General features: G+C 50.1%; 1 protein-coding gene across 4 annotated transcripts in view; it reads left to right on the forward strand.

Moving 5' to 3' along the window:
* LOC149372828 (proton-coupled zinc antiporter SLC30A1-like) overlaps positions 1–12,101 on the forward strand; it is a 64,942-nt gene that overhangs the window by 34,095 nt on the left and 18,746 nt on the right. For 3 of the 4 annotated variants that reach the window (XM_089567366.1, XM_089567368.1, XM_089567365.1), the window contains exons 2-6: positions 7,259–7,531; positions 9,170–9,404; positions 10,134–10,349; positions 11,306–11,473; positions 11,613–11,695. In XM_089567366.1, coding sequence (XP_089423492.1) covers positions 7,325–7,531; positions 9,170–9,404; positions 10,134–10,349; positions 11,306–11,473; positions 11,613–11,695 — 909 coding nt within the window. In that variant the 5' untranslated portion in view covers positions 7,259–7,324. Of the gene's footprint in view, positions 1–4,987; positions 5,419–7,258; positions 7,532–9,169; positions 9,405–10,133; positions 10,350–11,305; positions 11,474–11,612; positions 11,696–12,101 lie in introns of those variants that run through there. The other variant, XM_089567367.1, reaches the window with a different exon arrangement.

Below are 12,101 nucleotides of genomic sequence, written 5' to 3' on the forward strand. Positions count from 1 at the left end.
GGATATGTAAAAATACTCATTGCTTTTGGCCCTGAGGGTAAATAAATAAATAAATAAATAAATAAATAAATAAATAAATAAATAAATAAATATAGGTATGTGGACTCTATAGGTAAGAAAGACGAATTAGGGAGGCACTTATTAGTGCGCATGCACTAAACCGGTGGTTCTGACCCGAGAAAAATCGCCTAGCGTTAGTTTGTCTGTTTGTCCAAAAGCAACCTGGATTGGCAGCACTTGCCATGACAGGGCAGTGGCTCGGGAAGTGCAACCTGGATCGCACGAGTCCCACCAGTGGCAGCACCCGCCATTTCAGGGCAGTGGCGCACCGCTCAACCGCTGCACCACTTTGCAGGGAGCGGTACGAGAACTCTCAGGGATCTAGAAATGTTAAGTAGAGAAAGACCAATTCTCTATATAGGGGTATACGCCGTGCTTTCGCACTGTATACGAATGTTGTAAACGTTCTCATTTTTTATCACACTGCTTGCACAGCGGCGAGAGAAGTAGTGGGGTGGATGCGGCATATGCGGAGAGATGCGGGGGAAGTATTTTACCTTTTTTTTTCTGTAACGTGTTCTGGGCAGCATGTAGATTTTCGCAAACCCTCGATCCAGTTATCTGTTTTACCGGCGTTCACGTTTTTGCATCCACCCGCCTCTGTGTTTGGGGCGTTTGGGAACTGAGCATGGCTCCGCGGGTTCCATCTCAGCGGCAACACAAGAACACGTGTGTACGGTGGCTTCAAGGCAGCCCGGGTGGTAGAAATTAATCTAGAACCCTCCTCATGTTCGGCGCGTCTCCTGGATAACAGCGCTTCCATCGCGCTGCCTCTTAGAAGTTCGTTTGTCTGGTCCATTTTAAATGCTCGAAGAAGGTCCTCGAAAGAAGGCGTCGGAAGGTGTCATTCCTGCAGCTGCGGCTTCCGTCTGTGTGCGTTCTTAAACTTTGCTTTATAAGGTGCGGGAAAAGGACGCGCCCTCTCCGCATGCTGCTTGAGGCTACAGACAACCTCAGAACATCTGCATATGCGAAGCGCGTCTGCAGCTCTCCCGATAATGACGCGTCTAGGCAGGCACACAAAGAGGCTGTTGCTACGCAGACCGCGTACCAGATGCTTAAAGCGAAGGTGCAATAAAACTGCGGCACTTTTCCGGTTGCCAGACATGCTCCAGATTTGTTCGGCTTGCAATTTTTGTGGGGTAGTAAATAAACGCTGAAACGTGATTAGCAGACACACCGCTTGAGGAGTCCCCGTTTTGTATTGCACAATCTCCGCGTTTTGCAGCTGTTAGTTATATCCTCTAAAAGAAAGTTTAGTTTGAGGCGAAACGTAAAAGGCGCCCGTGAGCTGTGCGATGCCAGTGCTCGTTAAGGAGCCCCAGGTGGTCTTAAGTAATCTGGAGCCCTCCATTACGGTGCCTTCATAGCCCATGTGTTGCTTCGATACGTTAAACCTTCGTATGTTATATATTTAGCACAGATGGGAAAAAGAAGCTGCAAACAGACAAATAGGCGTACAAGCTGGCTTGCATTCGTTGTCGAAACAGCAGCGCTACGTTTGGGCACCACACGGAATACGCAAAAGGTGATGCGTGTTTACAAATTTTGTCCGTTACAGAGCATGACTGGAGCGCCAGTTGCATGTCAAACCCATACGAACTCGTCTACGCTATAGATCTTTTTAGCAAGCGCTCCCTGGGCGTCACCGCACTGTTCTCTGGACTGCTCTATGGGCTCCTACAGCGCAAGCACGCTGGAAAATGGCAGCATGAACTCTCTGCACCTGCTCTCAAGATTCGAAAGAGCACGTGTTTTGGCATCTTTTACTGGTAGGGGAGGAGGAGCCTGAACGGAGATGGCCAGACGTCTTGTACAATCGGTGCTTCAGTCTATAGATACTCTACCAGGCCGAGTTCCAGCGACTGACGAGTATGGAAGCAATAAATAGGAACGCACTGCGCGCCATCACGGCCTTACAAAAACTTACCCCCATATCGATTCTACAGGAATTTGCACAGCTGAACACACTACTAGAACTAATTGGTTGGCGAGAGGCTACAAGACATCTGAAGCGAAAGTACGCTATGCTTGTATCATCCTTGTACAATGCAATGACGGTGCTAACACCTAAACGGCTGACCCCCCCTCCATGGGAATTCACGACTATTGCGACAAAAAGAAACGACTAAAGTGACGCGTCGATTATAGAGACGGGTGGTAGAACAGCGGCCTATAGCCCGATACAGAGAGGTAAACATACATCATGAATACGTATCAGATCATCCGGATCCGCTTGGGATAAAACTTCATGCAATCCGCGATGCTATTGTAACGGAAAACAGGGCGACAGGTCGCTAACCAGCAGAATGCAGCAGCCAGCCAGCCAGCGCGAGACACTTCAACGTCTTCGAAGACACTTCAGCGCCACCTGAGAACACCAGGTGGCACTATGCAAGCCATGAATAAAACAGTCTGCAAAAAGAAGCCCATATCTATACAGACTCCTTAGCCGTCATAAAACAGCTGGAAAGAGTGACAAAGACACTATGTGTTGCGCAGGATTTTTATGCACTCAATAAGAAAACAAAGATACACATCCAGATGCAGTAGACACAAGTCGGTGCTGAGAACGGTGAGCAGCCAAAAGTAGACAATCTTACACACCAAGCTCCCTTTTGACGCCCGCTCCGCTCTCCCCATCTTAGCATCCTCTTTAAGGAAAATTGCATGTGCCCTCACTCCCCTGCGCACTTCCCCTTCCCTCATAGCCTAACAAGGTTGGAGGAGGTATCCCTTAGAGGGATCAGGGTTAGGGCGGCCCTGACCCCGTCGGCCGCGTGCCGATGGGGCCCTGAAGAAGACGCAGTACCCACTACTTGCCCGAGGTGTTCCACATCAGCTGCAGAGGTGGATGTTCGCCACTTGCTGTGGTCTTGTGCAGGGACAAGGGCTTCAAGAACACGAATTTACAAGAAGTGGGACTAACGGCGACAGGGAAGGAAGATTTATCTAAGTGGCTGACCGACAACAATAAGAGCAGGAGCCTTCCCGGGTTCCTGCATGAAAACAGTTTACATGATTTCCTTTAATTAGTATACAGCGAACACACATTATGCCTTTATAGCAGGTGTGCGAAATAAAAAAAAAGGTTCATATAACAGGGTACGACTCAAGAACACAGCGGACCCTCAAAGAAGGCCCTGCAAACTATGGAAGCGCTTATCCCGTCCATCTCCCGTCCTTTGCCGTCTCTGCCGCATTACATGCATTCGCAAATAATCAATGGTCGGCGTACTGTCATTATGTCGCAGACAATCGCTTTGCATCTGCTATCCACCTGCGATGCCCTCGGAAGCATGCAGGTACACGAATTAACTGCGACCGCGAATATCACGGTCCCCCTGTGTACAACAGCGTACGACAGCTCTGCGCACCAGAGGTCGCGGGCCCCTGTGAGTGCAGCAGTGAACCCGGTACTGCCGACCGAAATGCAAAGGCCAACAGCAAGGCGTCTTCCATCGTTCTTCGAATAGAGGGTGGTGCGAAACGGAACTAAAATGTCTTCAGGACTCGTGATTCTTCTCTCATCCCTCACAATTGGCTTAAACCTCAGAGAAAAAAAAGAAGGAAGAGACAACACTGGCCGTCAATTTTGTGGTATATCATTACTATAGCTTTCTTTACCCCGCACAGTTGCGTTACCATCAGCACCGAGATCAAGCGTAAACCTCTGAGACGCGGTGCATATGCCAGCAGTATGTGGAGTGCATTCGAACCATACAGGACAATTCAAGCGCGAACGGCAAAATGAGGCTTCCGCTCATGGATGTTAAAATACTTGCGTGGCTAATTACTGCTTGGAAGGTGCGATTACATCCTCGCAAGGGACAAGATAACGAACCCCGCTTCTATTTCTTCTCGTTCAATCGTTGTTTTAGTACTTTCGTGTGAACTGCCCCGACCGTATTTCACTTGTCCTCCGTGGCACCTTTCACCCATGGAGAATGCCTGTACCAGCTCCGCGGCGGCGCTTTTAAGGATATTGAAGAAACTGAATTGGAGGAACTGGATTGTGCGGTGCAATTTCACTTGAAAAAACATTTCGACGTGTACATACTTCAGCGCGAAGCAGAGCGAGGCGCCGGAAAAGGCGTAACTCTCGTTTCTTCCTCTCTGTTTCGTTTCTTCCGTTGTTTGATGTTAAGGGATATGTTGCAGTGTTTTATCGAATATCCCGATCTCTCAAAAGCGGATGAAACTTCGCTGAAAACAGTACACTCAGCCACACTAGTCTTCGGGGCTTTCTTTGGCGACACACCATCGCGCGCACCCATGCCAAAACGACCGCGAAATACGCTTTTCCTTTCTTCCTTTCGCACACTTTTCTCCTGCAGTCTGTGCTTTAACGACCAGAGGCATGTTGGCTGCGAACTAGAATGGATATACAATACGCGTCCTGCATAAGTGGCGCTTATTTGCTTCCCGATGCACCGGCTGTGCGATGGCGATGTGATTCAGAGTGCCCGCAGGCTTCCCTTTAGACAGCGTTCATTAGAATGCAGCTCGTAGGCGCGCTTCACCGTGCGATATAAAACGATACCGACTTTATTGCGATTCCTGGCACTGTATGTACATCTCGCTGTCGCTGAGCCCCATAAAAAATTAAAAGACACTATTGATAAAATAGACACCGACATGATGGAGAAAGAGATCTTTCCATATGAACTCGTTTTCCGCGGAACCTCCTGCGTGGATTTTTTCTTTCTTTTTTTCTCATATTGCGTGCGAACTCGTTTGATTCTCCACGGTGAAGCTACGCACTTTTCAGATTCGCCCTTTACGCAGTCATATCTCCTCTAGGCTGAGGCAGCGGCGCTGCGACTGGCAAATTTCAAAGAGCCGGCTTAATGTTCATGCACGGTACAATTCAAGGCAAGTTGTAAGCAGCGACAAGGGCCATAGAAGCTGCGTTTTAATGGCCAGCGTGTGCAGTATAGGAATCTGCGCCCTGCTTGCCGGCCATGGCCCTGCATGCGACCAGCACGTTTCGCGATATACAGACAATGAGCGCTTATCAGATCTCTGCCCTCTGTTTGCTCAGCATACACTCCCAGCGCCTTGTGCTTGTCTGCTGCTGAGATAACACAGGAGCTCATGGGTTAAGCCGCTCGCCGCTGTGTTGGAGTCCGCCGGTTAACAAAGGGTAATTCTTCGTGCGTTTAAATGGTAGTTCACTGCGCTCAGCAAAGAGCTGTTGAAAATTATTGCGCATACGTGTTAGTGAGACAGTCTAAAGAAAAAAAGTGTAAGGAAGGGAATTGGCTCTACCGGCACTTGTGTTCAGAGGAAACAGCGCGGCAAAGTGCGTGTAGACGTTTACATGGCTCCCACATGACGTCCACGGCCTGAACCTCGGTGAGTGGAGTTAGCGCGCTTCGATGCGAGCGCCGAACGGAAGAGCGCATAGTATCGAATCATCCTAACACTGTTAACAACGACCATGCGTGCATTTTGAGAAGCTGTTGGGTGAGCCAACGATGAGCGTTTTATCTTTGTCGCGAGGTAAGGGTGTCATGTGGCATATTTGTTGTGAGGCACTGTGTTGTGTATTGTACGCTTTTACATCGCGCGAGAGACATGTGTTCTAGCCTGTGTGCGTGGACATACGCATCGCCTTAGACACTGCGTGCAGCTCATTGTATCATGACGTCATCACCTCCCGTCTACTTTCGCTACCTCCTTTTTTCCTTCCCATTTCGCCTAATGTGGAGTAGCAGGCCAGAGACAGGTTCATCCGCCCGACTCTCTCTCTCTCTCTTCTGTTTTGCATGAGTTGAATCAGCGGTTTGCGACATCTGTTGCCATCTAGCCGCTAACTCTGTAGCTGGACGCTGCGCTGCAAACATCATGTAGGAAGGAATTTTTTTTCGGGGGAGAGGGGGGGGGGGCTTTCATTTATTAAATCGGGGGTGCTGGAGCCTGATTTCGGTCGGGGGGCAGGGGGTAGCCTCGGGCTTCCCTCTCGAATACGTTCTTAGAGGTAACGAAGGCCGTCTTCCAGGAGATGACGGGAGCGCTTCAGCTGTTGAATCTGCGACTGTAGAAAATAAACTGTTACAGGACCTGTCTGGTCTGATAAAGGTTTGAGTGCGCACTGCAAGCTAGGATCACGTCTGCACAAATTCTGAATGCGAAATGAAGTTCTTTATGACTTGTTATGATAATGACTTCAATGTTATGATATGATATGATAATGACTTAACGAACGCTTGGCACAAGCGTTCGTTGAGATATTGTATAGAAAAGCGTGCGATATTCGACATACGCGTCCTCCTTCCCATCGTATTGCGCGAAAAGTGTCTCGTTTGAAGTGGTCATGCATATACTCGAACTTGCCTGGAGTGGTCGTCCGCGGCGGACCAAAGGGAGAAATCCATATACGCCGGTCTACGTTTGACACTGGTGTCGCCGAGGAATGACTGATGGTTGTGCCAAACGCAAAGCTAATTTTGCACTTGGATAAAGATAAAAAGAAGAGAGCAAGCTCCTGACTGAAAAGCAGCTGTTTCTGCCAGCGTGTTAAACCGTTCGCAAAGGTGGCGTCATCGCAGCTTTTCTACTAAAACGTAGTCGCCGACTTTTCGAAATATATTTACGTTTTGAGTGCTGTTCACTATAGTAAACCGCACTGGAATACATGCGTTGGAGCGTTGTAACTCGTAAATAGCTGCCGCTAATTTGAAGTAATAAAAAAATGCGCAATAAATAGTCGTATCGGTGCCGACAATTAGCAGCGGACGTGGCAAACTCAAAATGAAGAGGGCGCATCTCTCCACCTCAATGGACTATCAAGAAAATTAGCGTTATTAGATCATCTGCGAACGGGGAGGAGTTTCCTTGTGTGGTTCATTGATTTGCGAAATATTCATTCATATGAGGAGAATCCCTATTAAAGATGCTCATCGCACAGCTGGTCATGGATGACGCTCAAGGGCTTTATGCGTAACTGTTTTATGAAAAGGCGTACCGTTTTTGGATACGACATACACTCGTGGTGCCCTTTTCCTTTTATCAGCGACAACCTTTCTGTTGAAACGTCTTGCAGTTGGTCTGTCTGTTGTTGGGATTTCTGTCAGAATGTCTGTTGTCTGCCGGAATGTCTGTTGTCTGTCGGAATGTCTGTTGTCTATCGGAATGTCTGTTGTCTGTTGGAATGTCTGGCAGTTTTCCTGAGCGCTTGGTGTGCAACCCGCAGGGCGAACCGCCTGGATCGCCGGGCGACCCTGTCGGCGACGGCGCAGCCACCACCACCGCAGTGGCCATGGCGGTGGCGGCCACGAAGACGATGCGGGCTGGCAGCGGCGGCGGCGGCTGCGGACGCGTGTACGCGGCGCTGGCGCTGTCCGGCCTCTTCTTCCTGGCCGAGATCGTGGCGTCGCACGTGACCCACTCGCTGGTGCTGCTCATCTACTCCTACCAGATGCTGTACAACGTGCTCTCCCTGGTGCTGCTCGTCATCAGCCACCACGTACGCCTATTCACCGCCCTCTCATTACAACCTACATCACGTGACTCCGCTCACCGCGTATACGACGCAAACGCCCTGTCGCCGTGATGCGGATTCTTTGCGAAGTATCGTGCTCTTCGACACAAGGTCTGTGGGCTTTCTGGTTGACTAGTTGGGAGCTTCCAGAGCTCTCCGATGGTACCTGTTGTGAAACTGCCCCGCGCATGCTCCACTTTTCAAATTCGACTCTCCGATTGGTCAAAATATGGAAGATAAGCTGATTGTCGCGCCGCATACGCCGTTCAAATGAACTGCGTAGTGCTGCTCGAAAGAGCAGGGAACCAAGTGGCAGGGTACGTGTTAAAGATGCCCGAGCCCACAGATCATAGGAGGCACCTCCGTCTGTCAGTTCTCAGAAAGTGGTTGCCGCATGTGCCCGTGTTTTGATTTGGAGTTGTAAGTGAAATGATTAAGCACTCCAGGCTGAAAACAGTCATAAGGACTCCTAATAAGGACTCCTAACGGGACACTGAGGACAAATTGAAGGTGGCCTGTATGGATAGATTACCGCATGCTAACGACTACTTTTACTCAGAACTGTGGTACTTATACTAAGCTTTTGTAGACTACAAAACATCAAATAACAACATACAGATAATGCCACCTCCAGCCGTTTTCGCGAGCAAATCGTGGCGACGTAGTTTTTCGTGTGCGCATCGCTGCGTCTATAGGCACAGGAATTCGCTTCTGAACAGTGATCACGGAGTCCTTTCTGTTCTTGACGTCACAAGTTTGAGCCGAGTGGAGGGAAAATTTAAACACATTTTTCTCGGAAACGAATTAACCTTTTAGTTCCGAGCAAGCATCAACATTCAACACAGCCAGAAAGGGCCATATGAACGATTTTTGCTAACAGTAAAATTTGGCAGGAGTTTTTCTCAGCGTCCCCTTAACTAAACACGGCAGCTGAGCTGGTGTTTTAGCTGTGAAGAACGCTTTTCGCAGTCCAAGCTTCCCGGTCTGATGTCACAGCAGTGATGAAATCTATGCATTTTCCCCACCTCTCTGCTCTTTTTCCACGCTGCCCAATATTTTGCATCTGGGCAACACTGCTATAGATTGTTGCTGTGCCAACACCGGAGCTGCCTTTTCATGGACATACAGCACATGCACAGACACAAACGCCCCTCGCGGCGCCCCGTCGAAGAGGTTTGTGGTTTTGGGGGATTTAACGTCCCAAAGCGACTCGGGCTATGAGGGACGGCGTAGTGAAGGGCCCCGGGAATTTCGACCACCTGGGGTTCTTTAACGTGCACTGACATCGCACAGTACACGGGCTTCTACAGCATTTCGCCTCCATCGATATGCGACCGCCGCGGCCGGCATCGAACCCGCGTCTTTCGGGTCAGCGTAGCCCAGCGCCATAACCGCTGAGCCACCGCGGCGGGCCCGTCGAGGAGGGAGACTACGGCTAATTGACACGAGTTCTGGGAAAGTACCAGTACGCTCGGTGTGCGGCTCTTAGGTTCATTCCGCATTTACATGATTCGAAGAGAGCAACTTAAACGAAAGCGTGTTGTCCAGGCATTGCACCCGTTAAGTGACCCGAACTAGACGTTCCTGCCAAAATAGCGATGACGCCGTCCCTCCTTGGCGCAGATCTGCGAGGAGCGGACGCTGAAGAATACGTTCGGCTGGGCGCGCGTCGAGGTGCTGGGCACGCTGGTCAACATGCTGTTCCTGATGGCGCTGTGCTTCGCCATCTCGGTGGCCGGCGTGCAGACCATCGTGCACGCCTCGCACGAGAACACCGAGCCGCACTACCCCATGCTGCTCCTGTGCTTCGGCATCCTGGGTCTGTCCGTGGACATCGTCTGCTACCTCGTCATCGGAGGTGATTAATGATGTACATGCTGCTCAGATATGGTGTGACACACCGAGTGGGGTGTCGTCCTCAAACTTTTGATGGAGAATACAGCTGCGACCATGAGTCGACATCTCCTACTACCTGAACATAAACAGAAGTGAACGGTTGTGACAGCCAAGGACGTGAACAGAGTTAATGGCTGTTTTAGACTTTAATGTTAACAGTTATTATTTATCGATACCATCTTTGTGTTTGCCGCATTAACCCAGCATCTTTACTGTCACTATAGCAAACGGGAATACGTTGAGGCATAGCTTGGAGGCAGGCAAACCAAAGAATAACCGTAATAAATATGGTCCCTCTCTGATCTCCAGAAATGAGTGGTCGGGACTAAGGGATTTGTAGCAACAAAGCTGACGGTTTGGACGAGCTAGAAACCATCCATAGAGAACAAAAATACACTTTTAAAATACAGACAAGGGAACACGACGCGTGCGCTGACGACCGGAGCAGATAGCGACGTGCCGATTGGAACGATTCTCCTTGCAGCTAGAATCAGCAGAAGAGGCGCATGAGCAGTTAGCACGGCCGGCTGCTCCTCCCGCGCATGCGCGTGGCACCGCTCATTCTCGCCGGCTCTCGGCGGTAGCGCTTCGCGAAGCGCGGCGGCCACGCACTCGCGTGTTCCCTTTCATATTGAGCGACCCTGTACAGCGCTCGATTCCCTCGATGACTGGCTACATCGTCCGCTCGCAGGGACCCGAGTGCGGCGCGGCTGCAACCTGGGCATCGTGCGTGGCACCGATGTGCAGGTCAACTTCGTGGTGGGCTCAGAGTCGGGCACCGAAGAGGAAGAAGAAGGCCCGCTGCCCTGCCAACTGCCCGACGAGCCCAGCGCCAAGCAGCTGGAGGCCCTGCTGCCGACGCACCACCACCACCAGGCCTCGCACCACGCGCTCCACGAAGGACGGAGTGAGACGCACCTCTTGTACTGCGTGCAGGGTTTCAGATCGGAATCTGAAAGAACGAACTATATAGGATTCGGAAGTTGGCAGCTACGTTTCTTGTATCGCGTGGAGATAGGAACTTCAGTCATTTGGGAGACCTGTTTCCATGTTCAAGTCAGTGCTGAAGCCGTTGTGCTGCTTCTGTAAACAATGAACCATTACTGACGCGTCCAAAAGGCATAACAACTCATTACTGTGAAAACATACTGCATGAAAGCAACCTTCGAGAAGTCATGTTGGTAGGGTCCTTAACCTTTGTCTACGATTACTAAACGACCTTCCCTACAGTTTTTTTTTTTTGAGTTTTCGCAGGTACACCATTAAAGGGACCCTGAAAGGGAATATACCGATGGGTATATTGTAGAGCTATAGATCTGTAGAGGTGATTTTTGTGTATATTCGAGTCAAATTTAAAAGCTCGGCCTGGACCCTGCAATTTGGAATTTTTTTTAAATCTTTGCTTGCAGTAGCTCGCAACCGATTAGGACAGAACACCTCACCACGCGTTCCCTACGCTGATGCCGTCAATGGGCAGACGGGCGAGCTTGGTGGCTGGCCCTTCTTATTTCTGAATTGTATACGGCCCCAGCAGGGCTTTCAAATTTGACTCGAATACACACAAAGGCCATCTTTACAGATCTGTTGCACTAAAATATGCCCATCAAATCTGAAATGATTTGATGGGCATATTCTAGTGCAACAGATCTGTAAAGATGGGTCTCTTTAAACAACCCCGCAACAACTTCCAGCCGCGGTTAGTCTGAGGCGTCCAGATAATTGCCGTGATTTCCTCAAGCAGTGGTTGCAATCTGACGCGGGATGACACCTGTCCCTCGATTAGTTCCACAACGGAGGCGGGCCTGACGGCCGACCCACGATGCTCGCTGACGCAACTGCGGTTATGTTGCGCGTGCTCTGCAGGCTGGCGCGCGTCCCTGGTGGAGGCGATGCGCATGTGCGGTGGCTGCCTACTGGTGGTGGGCTGCGCATGCGCCGTGCGCTTCGGCGAAGGGGCGCTGCCGCGGTACGTGGACCCCGTGCTGGCTCTGGTGGCGGTCGTCATACTCATTTGCACCTCGTACCCGCGCAGTGAGTATCGCCACAGTACAGGATGATGATACACGCTCGCATGGAGTACCATGGCTGGGACCGGGGTATAAACCAGTATGCGGAAATAATAATCCTAAATGTTCTGTTCCTTATTCCCTTTCTTTGTACCTCCATGTAGTAAAGGAGTCGGGTCTCATCCTGCTTCAAAACGTTCCTCATAATGTGGACATCGGCACGATGCAGAAGAAGATCATGGAAGAGGTGAGAAGGCAGTCATCATTCTTCGCGATATTACAAAATACTTCAACGTATTCTATTCTGCTAATTTGAGAGAAACTCGTTAGATATCTCACGTTTTGAACTCACATCTCATTTGCACTGCAGCGTGGGCCAAGTAAAGCTCGGTCAGTGCTGAGGCCTTATTGAGATGCTGTTCTGTGTGTGTTCGGTTCTGTCGAAGACAATCACGTTACGTACGATTTGCAACGATGACCAGGGCGCTCGTTAATTTCGGTTTTACTTACGCCACGTCCACGCCGTGTAGGCTACTCTTTTTCCTAGCTGCTAAGTCAGCTTCTACTGATAAGCCATCTTCTACTGATAAGCCATCTTCTGCTGCTAAGTCATCTTCTGCTGCTAAGTCATCTTCTGCTGCTAAGTCAGCTTC

Source organism: Amblyomma mixtum, chromosome 1, assembly GCF_055824585.1.
Source record: "Amblyomma mixtum isolate Tamu chromosome 1, ASM5582458v1, whole genome shotgun sequence".
NCBI lineage: Eukaryota > Metazoa > Arthropoda > Arachnida > Ixodida > Ixodidae > Amblyomma > Amblyomma mixtum.